The sequence below is a fragment of the Aspergillus pseudonomiae genome (assembly GCF_009193645.1).
Source record: "Aspergillus pseudonomiae strain CBS 119388 unplaced genomic scaffold BDV37scaffold_21, whole genome shotgun sequence".
NCBI lineage: Eukaryota > Fungi > Ascomycota > Eurotiomycetes > Eurotiales > Aspergillaceae > Aspergillus > Aspergillus pseudonomiae.
In genome coordinates, this window is record NW_022476013.1 from 62,690 (window position 1) to 79,281 (window position 16,592).

The 16,592-nt window shown below is 49.8% G+C and overlaps 5 protein-coding genes across 5 annotated transcripts; 3 read left to right on the forward strand and 2 right to left on the reverse strand.

Annotated features, from left to right (window-relative positions):
• Positions 1-147: 147 nt before the first annotated feature.
• On the forward strand, positions 148-2,495 carry BDV37DRAFT_244392 (tubulin alpha chain). Its single transcript, XM_032081539.1, has 6 exons — positions 148-507; positions 599-639; positions 716-742; positions 814-889; positions 950-1,904; positions 1,962-2,495. The coding sequence occupies exons 1-6, from the start codon at positions 483-485 to the stop codon at positions 2,182-2,184; spliced, it is 1,347 nt and encodes a 448-aa protein (XP_031942995.1). The 5' UTR covers positions 148-482; the 3' UTR covers positions 2,185-2,495.
• A 166-nt stretch (positions 2,496-2,661) lies between these two features.
• BDV37DRAFT_86285 (EF hand domain protein) lies at positions 2,662-7,515 on the forward strand. The gene is made up of 6 exons (XM_032091358.1): positions 2,662-3,063; positions 3,182-3,336; positions 3,425-3,548; positions 3,631-3,819; positions 3,881-7,104; positions 7,161-7,515. Exons 1-6 carry the CDS (start codon positions 3,051-3,053, stop codon positions 7,188-7,190), a joined length of 3,735 nt encoding a protein of 1,244 aa, XP_031942996.1. The 5' UTR covers positions 2,662-3,050; the 3' UTR covers positions 7,191-7,515.
• Positions 7,516-7,591: 76 nt separating this feature from the next.
• BDV37DRAFT_292889 (plasma-membrane proton-efflux P-type ATPase) lies at positions 7,592-10,987 on the reverse strand (the record flags this gene model as incomplete). The annotated part of the gene is made up of 4 exons (XM_032089265.1): positions 7,592-8,050; positions 8,108-10,205; positions 10,267-10,497; positions 10,568-10,987. The coding sequence occupies 4 exons, from the start codon at positions 10,985-10,987 to the stop codon at positions 7,968-7,970; spliced, it is 2,832 nt and encodes a 943-aa protein (XP_031942997.1). The 3' UTR covers positions 7,592-7,967.
• A 1,151-nt stretch (positions 10,988-12,138) lies between these two features.
• On the forward strand, positions 12,139-14,208 carry BDV37DRAFT_292893 (uncharacterized protein; the record flags this gene model as incomplete). Its single annotated transcript, XM_032089266.1, has 10 exons — positions 12,139-12,169; positions 12,265-12,368; positions 12,425-12,686; positions 12,742-12,772; positions 12,830-12,911; positions 12,974-13,011; positions 13,065-13,162; positions 13,223-13,617; positions 13,717-13,882; positions 13,948-14,208. The coding sequence occupies 10 exons, from the start codon at positions 12,139-12,141 to the stop codon at positions 14,139-14,141; spliced, it is 1,401 nt and encodes a 466-aa protein (XP_031942998.1). The 3' UTR covers positions 14,142-14,208.
• A 33-nt stretch (positions 14,209-14,241) lies between these two features.
• BDV37DRAFT_281516 (origin of replication complex subunit 5 family protein) lies at positions 14,242-16,000 on the reverse strand (the record flags this gene model as incomplete). The annotated part of the gene is made up of 3 exons (XM_032086826.1): positions 14,242-15,399; positions 15,454-15,831; positions 15,914-16,000. The coding sequence occupies 3 exons, from the start codon at positions 15,998-16,000 to the stop codon at positions 14,242-14,244; spliced, it is 1,623 nt and encodes a 540-aa protein (XP_031942999.1).
• Between the last annotated feature and the right edge of the window lie 592 nt (positions 16,001-16,592).

The window sequence follows — 16,592 nt, forward strand, 5'->3', positions numbered from 1 at the left end:
CTAAACCTAAAAGAATAGCTGAGTCAGCGGTGGGCTGGAAGGGCGGTCACGGAATGGGCAGGGCCAATCAGAAAAGGAGTTGTGGACGACGCGACCCAACGGATGGATCAACAACGAAAAGGTGGAAGTCCTGCTTTTGGGTTGACAGCGCATCGCAAGACCACAACAAATTGACCGATCTTTCGGGCCTTGGGCGATTGTTTAATTGATCCCCCTAGTCTATTTTTCTCCTCGTCAATCACCCCAAGGGTTTGTTCTCCTCCCCCAATTTCCTCCCACCGGTTCCCCTTTCCCTCTCTTTTGTTTCTTCTCCCAGGTGGTGTTTTTTTCGTTTACTTACCCCTGAAACTTCCTTACAGATCAGGGCATTTTCCCCCCTCTAAAGTCCTTCCACATTCCACCCACTCCGTTTCACACACCCCCCTCCTTCCAATCTTAATTCCTTTGTCACTCCGACATTCGTCCCCTTTAGACTCGACAAGATGAGAGAAGTTATTAGTTTGAACGGTATGTGTTTTCTCATCTTTTCCTCACACCGCCTCCTCCACGGGAGTCGGTCTGTTGACCGTTACTAATTGTTTTTTTTTTACGTGTGCAGTTGGTCAGGCTGGTTGCCAGATCGCCAATTCTTGCTGGGAGGTACGAAGAGAGAAATATACTAGAAGATAGAGGTGATCGGAATGTAACCGCTGAAACTAACACTATGGTTCTCTAGCTCTACTGCCTTGAGCACGGCATCCAGGTATGTGATCACGATGACAATCCATCCATCTTCATCTCAATCGGGCAGATAGACTAATCGGTATACGATAGCCCGATGGTTACCTGACCGAGGAACGCAAGAAGGAAGACCCTGACCATGGTTTCAGCACTTTCTTCTCCGAAACTGGTACGTCGCCTTGACTTGTTATCTTGCCGCCGAACTCTCTAACAGGCCATCGTGTCCTAGGCCAGGGCAAGTATGTTCCTCGTACCATCTACGCCGATCTGGAACCCAATGTTGTCGATGAGGTCCGCACTGGCACCTACCGTACCCTTTTCCACCCCGAGAACATGATCACCGGCAAGGAGGATGCCTCAAACAACTATGCCCGTGGTCACTACACCGTTGGCAAGGAGATGATCGACCAGGTCCTCGATAAGGTTCGCCGTGTGGCCGACAACTGCGCTGGTCTCCAGGGCTTCCTCGTCTTCCACTCCTTCGGTGGTGGTACTGGTTCCGGTTTCGGTGCTCTCCTGATGGAGCGTCTCTCCGTGGACTACGGCAAGAAGTCCAAGCTGGAGTTCTGCGTCTACCCTGCCCCCCAGAACGCCACCTCCGTTGTTGAGCCCTACAACTCCATCCTGACTACCCACACCACCCTTGAGCACTCCGACTGCAGTTTCATGGTTGACAACGAAGCCATCTACGACATCTGCCGCCGCAACCTTGGCATCGAGCGCCCCAGCTATGAGAACCTGAACCGCCTGATTGCTCAGGTTGTCTCCTCCATCACCGCCTCCCTGCGTTTCGATGGTTCCCTGAACGTGGATCTCAACGAGTTCCAGACCAACCTGGTCCCCTACCCCCGTATTCACTTCCCTCTCGTTGCCTACGCTCCCGTCATCTCCGCGGCCAAGGCCTCCCACGAGGCCAACTCCGTCAACGAGATCACCATGTCTTGCTTCGAGCCCAACAACCAGATGGTCAAGTGTGATCCCCGCAATGGCAAGTACATGGCTACCTGCTTGCTCTACCGTGGTGATGTTGTGCCCAAGGAGACCCACGCCGCCGTTGCTACCCTCAAGACCAAGCGTACCATCCAGTTCGTTGACTGGTGCCCTACTGGCTTCAAGATCGGTATCTGCTACCAGCCCCCTAAGCAGGTTCCTAACGGCGACCTTGCCAACCTCAGCCGTGCTGTGTAAGTTCCCTATCTCCCTCCCCCCGTGCAAAATGTAAGAGATCTGACCCGTTATAGCTGCATGCTGTCCAACACCACCGCTATCTCCGAGGCCTGGTCCGCTCTCGACCACAAGTTCGACCTCATGTACTCCAAGCGTGCTTTCGTTCACTGGTACGTTGGTGAGGGTATGGAGGAAGGTGAATTCTCTGAGGCCCGTGAGGACCTGGCTGCCCTCGAGCGCGATTACGAGGAGGTCGCCAGCGACTCGCTGGAGGAAGAGGTTGAGGCTGAGTACTAAGTCTAAAACACCGCTCGGTCAGCATTCCGACCATGGTTGCGCTCAACCATGTTTTCGGACGCTGATAGCGATTGTTTCCGAGTTGTAGTGCTGGGGACAGGTGTTGGCCAAGGTTAAGTGATTGAACCGCCTGCAAATAAGAGAGAAGCTTGGATTAGCACAGACTTTGTTTTCTTTGTCTGATATATTTTTAATATCCCTGAAATAGCGATGAATTTACCGCTCCTTCCACATGTAGCTCTTGCACGGTAGAATATGGCTAAGAATGCAAAGGTGTGATTGAATAGTAAAGCTGTATTCGTATACTGAGGACCACCGGGGACAAGACTGGTCACTTACAGTAGCTCACTGACAGAGTAAATTAAGGCAAGTTCATTGCCCTGTATCCTTCATGCAAGCGACTTCACCATGGGTCGCTGCCTAAGCTCCATACTAATCAGTAGTTGGGTTGAGGGTGTCTGACCGCCCGGCAGAAACCCCCCGGACCCAAGCCTAAGCTACGGAAGTACTAGTAAATGAACCCAATCCCTCATTTCTCCCCCCTCTAAGTGAACGCTGCCCTTCTTCCAGCTTGTTGCAAGCTCTCGGCAACCCTATCCCGTCCATATTTACTTACTTGTACCATTCTTTAACCCCCCGTTCTAAAGTGAAAGTGCCATCTTTTTCTACTATCGCAACTCGATCGGGGCAGTAATTTCCGCCATTCCGTCCAACGTTACCTCATCCAGAAGGCAGCGCTTTGACCATCCATGCCCGTGGCATCTTCTGGATAAGTTGGCAACCCTGAAACGTTGAAGACCCCTTGTCGAGCATCCCGGGAAGATTGCTTAGAAAGAGGGGAGGCTTGTTCCTCCGGAATTACAGCTATGGCTGACAACAGTAAGTCTTGCCAGCAATGACGCAACTCAGATGCGGGTGGGAAAGCTCTCAGGGGATGGGTGCACCCGTATGCGATGGATACAGCGGAACTGACGGGTTTCCTTTTTACTTCCAACAGCACGACACCCAAACCTCAATCTGACTCCTGAGGAAAAACGCGTTTTTTATCAGCTCTTCCAAGCTGCCGACACAACTAATCTGGGTGTCATCACTGGCGAAGTCGCCGTCCCTTTCTTTGAAAAGACCAAGTTAGCCCCCGACACTCTCGGCTTGGTACGTCGATGCACAACGAGTTCCACTGCACACTCCCTGGTATCCCTACGGAAGGACCATAGCTAACAGTATCTGGGGTGTGCTGTAGATATGGCAAATTGCGGATAGGGAGAATCGCGGTCTCCTGACCCCCGCTGGGTTCGGTGTTGTCTTGCGGTTGATCGGGCACGCTCAAGCCGGCCGTTCCCCGTCAGAGGAATTGGCTTTACAACGTGGGTTACTCGCTACTGTTTAGTTTGTATTCTTGTAGAATTTCTGAGAGCATGATGTTGACTACAATTTTGACCAATTTAGCTGCGCCGCTACCCAGGTTCGATGGCATTCAAGTCGATACCTCTGCCCCTACTCGTGAGGCAGGCGCAACAAGTCCTCCTCCAACTCCTGGAGCATCAATCCGTGTTCCCCCGTTGAACCCAGATGATGTGAATAAGTTCTTGTCGCTGTTTGAGAAATCGGACGTCTCCAGGAGTGGTGTTCTCTCAGGCACGCAATGCCCACACTTCAAGAAGGGATAGATCTCAGCTAACCATGTAAATGATTATAGGCGAGATAGCTAAACAAATTTTCGAACGCGCAAGGCTGCCCAATGAAATCCTTGGCAGAATATGGAATCTCGCAGACACCAAGCAACGTGGTGCCCTGGATGCGACCGAGTTCATCATTGCTATGCACCTTTTGACCTCCTACAAATCAGGTGCAATGAGAGGAATTCCTCAGACCCTACCGCCGGGTCTATATGAAGCCGCTGCGCGAAGGGGATCTAGCCGTGCTTCCATTGGTTCCCGTCCTGGACTTGATGTTCCCCCGGTGCCCGCAATTCCAAAACAATTTACTGGACCACAACGGACACAGAGCCCTATCAACAGGCCTTTTGGGTCCCCCGTTTCTACACAGTCTACCGGTGCTGATTGGCTGATCACTCCTCACGAGAAAGCACAATTCGATAGTATCTTCTCAACCGTTGATTCCGCAAAGCTTGGCAAACTCACCGGGGACCAGGCTGTGACTTTCTTCATGAATGCGCAACTACCCGAGGAAACCCTTGCTCAAATTTGGGATTTGGCCGATATCGATGCTGATGGACAACTAACGAAGGATGAATTTGCAGTTGCTATGTATCTGGTTCGTCAAGTACGCAGTGGAAAGGAGCCGCTCCCACAGGTTCTGCCTCCAGCTTTGATTCCGCCGAGTATGCGTCGCCCTGGCTCTGCTCAGATGGCCCCGGCTCCTATACCTGCGCAGGCTACGGGTATGGCTCAAGCAGCTGCCCCTGCACCGGTTGTTCGGTCGGCCGCAGATGATCTGTTCGGTCTCGACTCTCTCTCAGCCCCGACTCCGGCTGCAGCTCCTGCGCAGGTACCCCACTCTACAGGTGGTTCGAATGTACCATTCCAGATGCCTGCTTCCCCAACATCTCGAGCATCCCCCCCAAGCACTTCAACAACCTTCAAGCCTTTTGTCCCGACCTCATCCTTTGGGCAAAGCCTTCAACCACAGACGACGGGTGCCTCATCCGGTGTTGGCCCCACCGCTCGTTCACCTGCGTCACCGTCAGATGACCTTCTCGGAGATAATGACCCTGAAGAGTCCAACAAACTGACACAGGAAACAACGGAGCTTGCCAATCTTTCTAATCAAATAGGCTCATTAGCGAATGAAATGCAAAATGTCCAGGTTAAACGCACCTCAGCGGAGCAGGAACTGTCTCAAAATTCCCAGCAAAAGCGCGATTTCGAAGCTCGGCTTTCTCAGGCCAGGACAATGTACGAGCAGGAGGTCAAGAATTTCAAAGCTCTCGAAGAACGACTTAATGCGTCTAAGGCCGAGACCAACAAGCTACAGCAGGAGTACGCGTTGATTGAGGGAAGCAGGCAGGATCTGCAGAACCAGTACGATCAAGTATCTGCTGCGCTCACTGCTGATCAGCAGGAAAATGCAAGTCTGAAGGAGAAGATCCGGCAGGCGAATGCTGCTGTCGCTCAGCTCAAACCGGCGCTCGAAAAGGCCCGTTCTGAGGCTCGACAGCAGAAAGGTTTGGCGGCAATCAACAAGAAGCAGCTTGCTACTGTAGAGGGTGAAAAAGGGAAGCTGCAGGAAGAAATGGATAGCCTCTCGAAGGAGCAAACCTACGAGCCAGATGAGAGCGTGGCTGCTGCCAGCGCCATCCCTAGCGTCAGCAGTCCAGCTGCCTCAACAACTAGCCAGAACACAAACCCGTTCTTCAAACGCCAGATGACTGGCTCTAGTGAGAGCAACGCTCTGTCACCTCAGGTCTCAAATGATCAGCAGCGTGCTTTTGATAGCCTATTCGGTCCATCTCTCGGAACTCCAGTCAACACAGCCACTCCGCCGCCGCCGACTTCCTTCCGCGCTGACTCTCATCCAACTTCGATCAAGTCTGCAACCTCTGGAGCACCGACCCCGTCAGCATCCCCTCCACCGCCCGCCACTGCGTTCTTCAACGAACCTCCAGCCCCGTCCCAGTCTAGGCAGCTCACGCCTAATGTGCTTCCATTTGGCGAGGCACAGTCGGCGACCTCCTCAACGATGGTTTCGCCACCTGCTAGTAGATATGATACGCCAGATTTGAGTACACCTGCTCAATCTGGAGCTAGCGAGGCTGGGCCTACCTCTGCATCCGCGGCGTTCGATGAGTCTGAGGAATTGAAGCAGAAGTTCCCAGAAATTCCCGGTGAAACCGAACAATTTGCAAATACCGCTGTATCGTCTTCCAGTGAAGAAAAGCCTGTGGAAAAGAAAGATCCCAGCTTCGATGAGCTTTTCGGCGGACCAGCGCATCAGCGTTCAAAATCTCAGAAAGAAAATGATTTCGAGGAAGCATTCGCCTCTATGAAGCAGGGCACTGTCCCAAACAAGAACAATGGTGCACCAGCTGCCTCCGAATTCCCACCCATTCGTGAATTCGATGATGATGACGATGATGATGACAGCACAGATAGCGAGGCGCCCATGGGATTCGATGATAATTTTATCCCTGTTGCCCCCCCGCAAAGTCAGATAGCATCCAAACCTCCAGCCGCGGACTCGCAGCAAAGCCTTCCCAAATATGAAGAAAGTGTTCAGAAAGAAGCCGCCGGGGATGCTCCTGAGTTCAACGGTCTTTTGCCAAAACGTGAGGACCCCACAGCTTTTCCCGATGCTCCTCATTCCGTTGAATCAAGCACTGGGGCACCAGTTGTTCACGGGGAACCGCAGCCTGAAACTGCCAAGGAGACAGCCGTGCCTCCTAGCCAGAAGCCCAGTGCCCCGGACTTTGAGGCAGCCTTCGCAGGTCTCAATCTAGCACCCGCTAAGGAGAGTGAGGATGATGACGACTTCGAAGCACCCGATAATAAGAATAATCACGACTTCGATTTCTCTTTTGACTCCCCAACACAACGGAAGGCATCCTCTCCTGGCCCTAGTGCAGGCAACGCCGCTTCTTCAGACTTCTTCAATTTTGACCAGAACGTCGCCCCTTCATCCCCTGGAGGTGCCGCACCCCCATCTAACTCCAATGACAAGCCTCAGACCCACGATTGGGAAGCGCTGTTTGCGCCACTTGACAACGTCCAGGGTCCTGGTGCCACCAATGGCACTAACACTACTACATTAACGTCACCAACCGGCCATGATGGAAAGACACCAGGCTGGGCTCTCCAGACCGGCACAGAAGATGACCAATTTCTTCAGCGCTTGACCGGCATGGGTTTCCCTCGTGAGGAATCACTTGCCGCGTTGGAGAAATTTGATTACAACCTTGACAAGGTAAATACACCCATCACCCCGAAAATACAGTTAACTAACAACCATCTTCCTTCCAGGCGGTAGATCACCTGACATCGAAATCTTAATACTTTCCTTTTCCGTTTCTTCTCTATAACCATGCACATAGTTTTCCCTTTACTCACCCACTCGCTCGACACTTTATCTTCCTTCATTTTGCCTTTTCTTTACCTTACTCTGTATTTGATCTATTGGTTGGCTCGCATATCGTTACTGCTGTCATGTATATTCCCCAGCGGTACTTCCTCAACCCTACCCATGTAATGTAAATCCATATGCTTGTTTGACAGAAGGAATATGAAGTCGGAGGAATGATGGACAGATGGTACTATGGACCTAGCTAAATCTGAAAATACTCCGCACCAGCATCAGACTAGGTCTGAGGTAGTTAATAATTTTACGACATAGTTGCAAACATGATCCTGATATATGGCTTCATTACAGACGATGTAGCTTCTTACGATGATACAAGCATTATTGGACAGGGAAACATCTGCTTCCTTGCGCCACGGAGAACACTTCATATGGATATGTCACTTTCCTCGAATATAACGATATGTCATAATTTAGCGTCGTATAACATCCACCATACCTACAGGGACTTCGCTGCGTTCCAGATAAAAAAGTGAGGGTCGGTTTGCTAATAGAAAAATGAAATAATGGAGAGAGTGGCTAAGAAATACTGAAGGGCCACCCACACTCGAAATCGTCGGGCCGACTGAAAAGAAAAAAGAAGGTCAAAAGGTCAAAAGAGGTCGACGATTCTTTATAAACAGCTGCGTAACCATATGAGCGCTCAGACATAGTGACTGTAATACCTTCTATACGTGTAGGTCGAGTATCATTCAACGGGGAGCTTCGGACCCAGTGTCGGCTCCGTTCAGTGAACTTTTCTCATGCAGTGTTGAAGTTCGTTGCATTGAAACCACTGCCTCTAATAAGCGAGACGCTCAAAGTAAGAACAGTAAATGAAGAGAAACCTTACCGAAGTCTTCTTTCTGTCGTTGTCTAGAAGCTTTGCTTCCGGGCCATCTCCCATTCATGATATTGTCAAAGCCCTTGGAGTCCTGTAACAGGTAATATAAACCACCCATCACGCAGAACACACCGATTGAGAATACCCATGTACGGACGACGGTGACGATAGAGGTCTGACCCCCGACAAACCATCCAAAGAGGCAAAAGAAGGTTGCCACCAGGTCTACTACCAGGATAGCTCCCATAAGCTGCCAGGAAGGAACTGAGGACCAGAAGGGGCCTTCCGCACGTGTGATAAAGATAAGCCAATTCTCAGTTAGCGAGATTTCTAGGAACAAGACTTCATCTCGTTTTCTAAAGTTTTGCACGATCCCTCCCTGTTCACCACCGGACAGCATGGTGGATAGCGTGACCCAAGTGCCTATCGCTAGAATAATCCCAAGTAGGACGGACATTCCCCATAGCCTAGGCAGGTTCCACTTCACAGGTGTTTTCGAATAGGGCGCTTTGTCATAAGCTATAGCCAACGTGGCAATGTCGGCAAATATAGCAATAAAAACCACAAGCTGTATGTTCAAACTTTCGTTCATAATGGCTATCCAGAGTCCCAAAAATATCTCGAGGTGCAGGGACAGTGCAATTCGATACACCACATAAGCGTGCATACGATGAAATATTTGACGGGATGTTTTCAAAGCATCAATAATGGCAGATAGACCAGGTGCTAGAAAAACTATATCAGCTGCAGTACGGGCTGCGTCTGAGGAGCCCTCAACTGCAATCCCGGCGTCGGCTTTCTTCAGCGATGGAGCGTCGTTGACACCATCGCCAGTCATTGCCACTAGGTAACCTCGTTGCTGAAGGATATCAACAACATTATACTTGTGTTGAGGGAAGACTTCAGCGAATCCATCGGCGGCTTCGACGAAGTCATAGACCTGAGACCCAGGCATTGTTCCTTTTCCACCGAGGCCGAGGCGTTCGGCGTTATACACATTTGTGCCCAGTCCAAGTTGACGCGACGTCTCACGGGCAATCCCGACTGCATCGCCAGTGAGCATCTTGATTGACAGGCCGAGCGACTTGGCTTCATGTATGGTCTTTGCAGTATCATGTCGAGGAGGATCCGAGCATGGCATTATGCCAAGTATTTCCCATTCACGTTCACTGCGCTTTCGAGCAACACCGAGTGAGCGAAAACCACGTACTGCAAAGTCTGCCACTCTATTCATATAGGCCACCTCTACCTCCTCTGGTATCGGGTGGTCCTTTTTGACTGTCTTTAGCACAAAAATAGGAGCTCCCTTCATGCAAATGATTCGCTCGCCCTGGGGAGACTGCACTATGGCTATGACTTTCTTTGACACTGGGTCAAATGGGAAGAATTCGAGCATTTTATACTGTGTGAGCGTATTCTTCGCCTCTGGATAACCCTTGAGCGCTTTTAGGAAAGCTCTGTCAATAGGATCCATACCCTTCTTCTTTCGCGAAGCGGCCAAACAAGCTGTGAGCATTAGATCCTCTGAGTTCACGCCGGGAACAGTGTAGGGCTCCGCCAAAGACAGTTTATTCCTTGTTAATGTACCAGTCTTGTCGGAGCACAGTATCTCAACACCAGCCAGTGACTCGATTGCGGAAAGCCTTTGGACAATGGCCTTCTTCTTGGCTAGATAAGCTGCCCCCACTGCCATTGTTGTAGTTACCACAGCAGGCAGGCCGACAGGCACACCGATCATAGTAATGGCCAAGGTAAACTCCAAGATGGTGACGATACCATTCGAGCGGTAAAAGGATGATACCCAAACGACGAGGAGAGTCATTATAACGAGGACAAGCAAGACAATACTGATACCGTTCAAAACTTCAGTAAAATGTCCTGTCCCGGAGGTGGCGGCACTAACCAGGGCAGCGGCACGCCCTACGAAGGTATAGTCGCCAGTAGCAGTGACAACAAGACGAGCTTGACCATGCTTCACAGCCGACGATGAATAACAGGTGTCTCCGTTGGTTTTATCAACAGCTAAAGATTCGCCGGTGATTCCAGACTGGTCCACTTGAAGGACGCGACTCGTCAAGACCCGACCATCTGCGGGGATTATGGTGCCCTACCCACGGTTAAAATGTCAACATACCAGAGGCGCACTATAAAGTCGCAGAATGAAGTACCTCTTCGATTTCTAGTATATCTCCGGGCACCACAGCTGAAGCATCGACTTCGGCAAGGTGACTGTTGCGCAGTACGACAGCTTTGAGGGCCAACGTTTTCTTCAGTTCATCTACAATAGATCCAGCCTGAAACTCTTGAATAAAACCGACAGATGCGTTGAGTATCAGTAGAGCACAAATAACACCGAAGTCAACCCAGTCTCGGAGACCAACTGCTAGAATTGCAGCTGCCTATGCCAGTGGCGTATCGAAGAGGGCTTATAAGCGAAGATCACGACATGCGAGGACCAAATATACGTACCTCCATCACAAATTGAACAGGACCAACGAAGTATGAGAAAAACTTGAGGACTAAGTTTTCTTTTTGTTCTTTCATCTGATTGAATCCATACTTCTTTCGACGGAGTAACACCTCGGGCTCGGTAAGACCTGTACTGGGGTCTGTCTGAAGCAGTTCCTCCGAGATACAACAGGGTTTGCTTTTTTCATCTTGTCCAATGTCATTGAAATCGAGGTTGCCATCTATGGACTCGAGCTCGTCGATAAGAGCATCTATGTCCTCAATGTCTTCTCCATCCTCCGCATTCTCGGTGAATGATTTGTATTCAGCCGATATTCTTGCCACGAACTGTTCCTTTGGGTCCACATAATCTTGGCTGGAAGACGCCCCATCACCGTGAGGGGCCCCCGTGGTGTCCAGGCTATGCTGGATACTAGGCATTGGGAGCTTGTGAAAGACTGATATAAGCTGCTAAGATGAAACGGATTTGCGATGGGTTATAGATATGTTATTCGTATTCAATAGAATATGCAAATGATTCAGTGACGAGATATGCAGGCCTCCGATAGAAGCTGCAATGATAATTGAGACTGGGAAGAACAGTGAGAAAGAAAAGGAAATAATAGTAAAGACAACTCGAGGGAAAGAACTATATTTGTGTCATACAAATGGCAAGAACGACGGCGCCGTCCCTACCTAAAAGAATTTACCGTGGCCATGCGAGTCATTGTTAAATAGAAGTGTAGTATTTGAAGGAATGGATGGTTTGCAGGAGTCCTGTTTAAGGAATAGGAGATCAGGTGCTTCTTTCCATAGCTCCCTATTCTGCCATCTACGTGACTGCGTTTGCTTTCAATCTTATACCATACAGTATCACGATACGCCTGTTGATATACTACTAAGTACTCAGTAACGCCTCGAAATAAGATCGTTAGTATTCCGATCTTGTCAAGGAATATAGAAAATGAATGTGTTCCGTAGAAGAATTGATGCTCTATAATTAAGTGATTTCAAAGGAGAAAATCATAGAAATATACGTTCGAATGCGGAATACTCGTAACTTTCCAAGGCTCCAAATCTACTAGGTTCTTTATAGAGGGAATGTATATAGTGTTGGTCGTCCAATCAGAAGATGGTGCCGCTGACATAATCCGAACCAAGACGTCATGCTTTCAAAAATACCCCAAACCAAATCGCCAGAAAAACTCCAACTCGGACTCTTGAACCATGACCGTCACCTTTCAACCCATTGGTTGATCTTTAAACAGCTGTATCTACTCGGTTACTTATGCGCCTTATGCTCCACTAGAGCTTTTGTGACCCTTCGTTCAACTAAAGAGGGCCTCTCGGATCTGCCAACCACGGGAAATCCAGCGCTATTGAACATACCCGTAGTTCCCTGTGACACTACCGATTACGATTACCACTGGGGGCTGTCTGATAATGTTGCATATCTTGGCATTCAAGGAGTTCCTGGTCTATTCTACTGATACCTGAGAAAACAATCGGCGACAGTATCTTTTTGACTCACTTTCAAGGTGCAACGCAGCTTATCGTCTTGATCAGTCCATCTATAGTATAATACAGAAAACATGAACAGGGAGATACCAGGGTTCTACTACGGTAAGTAGGTAGTCGTGTGTCACCACGCCTGCCCGCTCTACCGTACTCCATATACTTCTCTTCCTTTTCTTTTCTGATACTGATATCAAGCCTAGACCCTGAGAAGAAAAAGTACTTCAAGATCGAGGCGAGCCACAAAGCTCCAGCAGGATCCCAATATTCCAAAGATGCTGTTAAGCGCAAACGCAAGGATCAGGAGGTCTGTACCACCTGCACAGACCCGATTTTGAGTTCTTCATTATTGAAACTTCGTAGAAACGCCAACGGAAAGTCCACCTCACTCGGAGGATAGCAAAGGAAAAGATCAAGAAAGCCGCATTCCTATCCAACCCTCTCATTGGGGCAGAGCGAGAGGTTGGAACCCAGATTGTGACCAAAAGTGCCCGGCAAGACCAACGGGGTTTGTTATACGCTGGCCAACTTCGCCGAAACCAGTTGCACCAATTTGAGCCCTGGCCAGATGAATACTCTATCAAACATGTATTGCGCAACCAACGGTCCGGGATTCTGGTCGCTAGTGAGTTGCCTGATTATTGTGTCGTGCTACTACCTCGGTTGCTAATTGCTTCAAGGTGGCCATCGCGGTGGTGAATCTTCTGTTTCGTGAGCGAAGCCTTTCGGTGCGTGGCGGCTGGCTTTCAAATTGCTAACCGCCACCAGAATATGCTTCCCAGACTGCGATCAGGAAAACTGGACTTACAACCGGACCATGGAACGGGTACTCTTCAAAGAACCCTATAGGGTATGTTGCTCACCCTTCGAAGATTTTAATCGCTAGATAACCGCTGATGTGCTATGCTCCAGCTGTCTTCCATCTCGTTAAGCCATACTGGATACTTACTGTAGGGCAAACCCATTCAACCAAAGTCCTGGTCAGTATGGCTGACCGCATCAGAGCGACAATGGATAGCGGTCCAGACGGCGACTCATTCCTCGCACCACGAATGCTTCCCGATCCTGACGAGGGTGGCGATTACCGCTGGCCTCCAAGCTGTACGTTTCTCCCCTAAAACATAGCGTAACGAGAATCAAACTGACGAACATCGAAAACAGTTTCCCACCCTGTCCGCCTCCGCATGGCATCATCGCTATGGTGCTCCGCGCCCTGCCCCGTAGGCACCATGCCCTTTTTCGCGATCGGCACCTCCGACGGCCTCCATACATTGGAAGGCTTCGGAAGCTATTGGGCCCTATCAAAGAAATCATTTGCCAGTGATGTATACACGGGAAAACCAATCCTCCATCGACGGATAGATTCCTCCCACGCCCTTGTTACCAGCGTGGAATGGCTCTCCGCCCAAGTCATCGCCGCGGGACTCAAAGACTCGGCAATATTCCTCCATGACCTTCGCAGTGCCGGAACGGCAACGAGACTCCAGCATTCGCATGCCGTCACTAAAATCAAAAGTGTTGATCCGTATCGCATGGTTGTGGCCGGAATTAACTCAGTATGCCCCCCGTCTTATCGACTTCTCCCTGTGCATATCTACGTGTCTGCGGATTGAGGTAGGACAGCTATAGCTGGAGAGCAACTGACACAAGAGCAGCTGAAAATGTACGACATCCGCTACCCAGCAAATGGCCTTCAACGCAACCCGAATCCCAATAGCAAACACCACACCTCGACCAAACCGTACCTCAGTTTTTCAGATTATTCACCCGAGGTTATACCCGACTTTGATATTAGCCCTGAACTGGGTCTCCTAGCAAGTGGTTAGTCTCATACCCTCCTTGCCCTTCTAGCGGAGGTCACTGACTGCCGGATCCGTCATCCACAGCGTCCGATGAGCGCAAGATTCAGCTGTTTTCACTTCGAACCGGCGAGCAGGTTTCTTCACCTCTGTCGAAATACCAGTACGATCATTCCATCTCTTCAGTTTGCTTTGAGTCGGGGAATGGATCTTTGCATGGGCCACAAACTCCAAGTATATTGGTGTGTGCAAAAGATACGGTGGATGAATGGATTTGGTGAAGGGATATATAAATTTCATGAATGCAAGCCATGATTGCATGCTAATGGATGATGTTACATATCTGAATTACAAAATTTATTACATTGCACTGAGAACCACCTAATCCAAGCCTCCTGCTAGCCATTCACCAACTTCAACCCCGATACCCTTGGCCATTTCCCCGATCCAGTCGCCAGAGACATTGACACACCACTTTTCACCGGCATCGGATGTGGTGTTTCCGCTATTCAACCCGCCTGACCCCAATCCCATGCGACCACCACTTTCGCGACCTGCTGCAGGGACAACAAGCCGTAGTCGACGTAGCGTGGCAAGTTCCGCATATATTGCATCGGAAACTGCTGCTTGAAGGACGGGATTTGCCGGTGGGTTGGGATCAATAGCGTGGTAGATAGCCATTAATCTCTCCAAGGGGAATGGACGGGCTGTGAGAATGGTGGATGGACCAGTGATGCCGGTGGCCCCAGCAGCAGAGGTTGTGGCGGAAGAAGTGGCAAAAGCTGACTCCAGGGTCGATTTTGTGATGCGAGTCTTTTGCCTCTTGCCCTTTTTGCTTGGGGTGGAGGGATCATTGCTGACAGTTCGAGCATCCTCCGCCTGAGCTTTAGATAAGAGCTTCAGTCGTCGTCGATGATGGGCACGCTTGTTGCGTGCTGACAGAGAAGATGATGAAAACTTGGAGAAAAAGATGGTATCGAGCCGTTGGGGGATGTGGGAGGCCAAGTAGGCAGACGTTAGAATCAAGGTCGGGAAATAAGGTAGAGAGGGAAGGGGTGACGGCGTAGCCACAGATGATAGCATGGGCTTCGAGACTGAGCCATTGCCAAATGATGCTGGCTCCTCGGTGACGATATGATGCACAAGCGCCGCTTCGCCGTGATTGCGGAAGAGACCACGATTTTTAAGAAGAAGCCGAGAGAAGTCCCATTCTTCACTGCCTCCGGGCGGGGTCTCGCCGTTTGTGATAGGAGACATGAACTGGGGCCAGAGTTTCTCGCATATCGACCGAAAAGTGGGAATAGAACTGGCTGTAGGCCCAACTAGGGAGTCATAGATGGCCGAAACGAAATGGGGGTATATCTTAAGCGGTATCTCATCAGAGAGACCGGCTATTGTAGGTGGTCGTGAGTTCAAGATAATGGTAATTGCTTCGTTGCGCGTATATGGAGGAAAACTGATGTGCGGGACACCTGCAGCCTGCAAGAACAGTGGTCGTGGAGTAGCGCTGAGAATCAAAACAACCGAGAGACTGGGGATCTGTTCGACTTTCAGTCAGCAATCGTTGCTCCAAATATCGAAGTAGCAACTCACTATTTCTCCGAGCCTCGCTAGCGCAGACAACAGAGTCTGTGGTGCCTCTCGCTGCTTATCGATCCCATCCAAAACAAGCACGAACTTCTCAGCTCCCTCGCCAGACCTTGATGCCAAACATTCACTTAGAAGAACAGCGAGCGTACTGACATGCTCACACCTTCCTTTGCCATATTTCTCCCACTCATCCCGTTTCCCTAATGCTTCTAATGTTGCCCACAGTATCTTTGTCAGCAGATGGCGGCCTGTTATGCATTCCGTGCTTCGGACAATGGCGTGTGGAACTTCGAGGGCGGAAAGAACGGCGCGAACGACTGTCGACTTGCACGTCGCAGATATGCCATGCACAACTAACGTCGCAGGGCTAGGACCGAGAGGCTGAGCAAGGTGAGAAGTTGACTGTTAGTAACACGTCCTCAAGGATGCGCTTTGGGAGGTGGGCAGGCCAAGTGAAACGTACCCCAAGCAGGCTGGCAAGTTGTCTGGTTTGAAGCTCTCGACATGGCCAATTTTGGCTCAGTGATCGAGGAATCTCTATCGGAAGCATCAGGTGCTTTTAGATGGTACACCTGGAAGGGTCTCATTTACAGAGAGCGTCAGGGACAGAACAAGCTCATCGCGCGGAGATAAAACACCGGAGATCTTATCGTCGCGCTTCACATGCGAAGTCACGTGGGTGTGTCTGTATAGTAACTCCCATGATTGGAATTGCTTCTAGACAACGCTCTCATGGTTAATTTTCATATAAATTCAGATACCGCCGGAGATCAGTACAGTAACACCTTAATTGCTAACGTATGGGTACATCTATTCTACCGAATGCTGTTGGGACAAGCTTCCAATGAGTCATGAATCATGCAGCAATCGTCGCCAGTATGTGTAAAACACAGATAAGAAGTAACATAGGCGCCATGCCACAGTACCAAGAGAGCATACAGTACTTATCATAGATAACTTTCATATGACAGCCCACTGTTCCAATCGGAGTCAAGATGGCCACAATGACGACTGAAGCGAACAACAAAACAGAGCATTCCAAGTAACGTTAAAGAGACGAGAAAAAAGATAAAAACACAGTTCAGCGTTGTCTGATAAGGAAAATAAATGAAAATATCCTGAGCAAGAACAGAAGAAAAAAA

Bases quoted from the DNA above. Each gene is read 5' to 3' on its own strand.
- BDV37DRAFT_244392 (XM_032081539.1), top strand. From the start codon at position 483: ATGAGAGAAGTTATTAGTTTGAACG. The intron at 890-949 runs GTACGTCGCCTT...ATCGTGTCCTAG, and splicing joins CACTTTCTTCTCCGAAACTG to GCCAGGGCAAGTATGTTCCT. The intron at 1,905-1,961 runs GTAAGTTCCCTA...GACCCGTTATAG, and splicing joins GCCAACCTCAGCCGTGCTGT to CTGCATGCTGTCCAACACCA.
- BDV37DRAFT_86285 (XM_032091358.1), top strand. The intron at 3,549-3,630 runs GTGGGTTACTCG...TGACCAATTTAG, and splicing joins AGAGGAATTGGCTTTACAAC to CTGCGCCGCTACCCAGGTTC. The intron at 7,105-7,160 runs GTAAATACACCC...TCTTCCTTCCAG, and splicing joins TTGATTACAACCTTGACAAG to GCGGTAGATCACCTGACATC.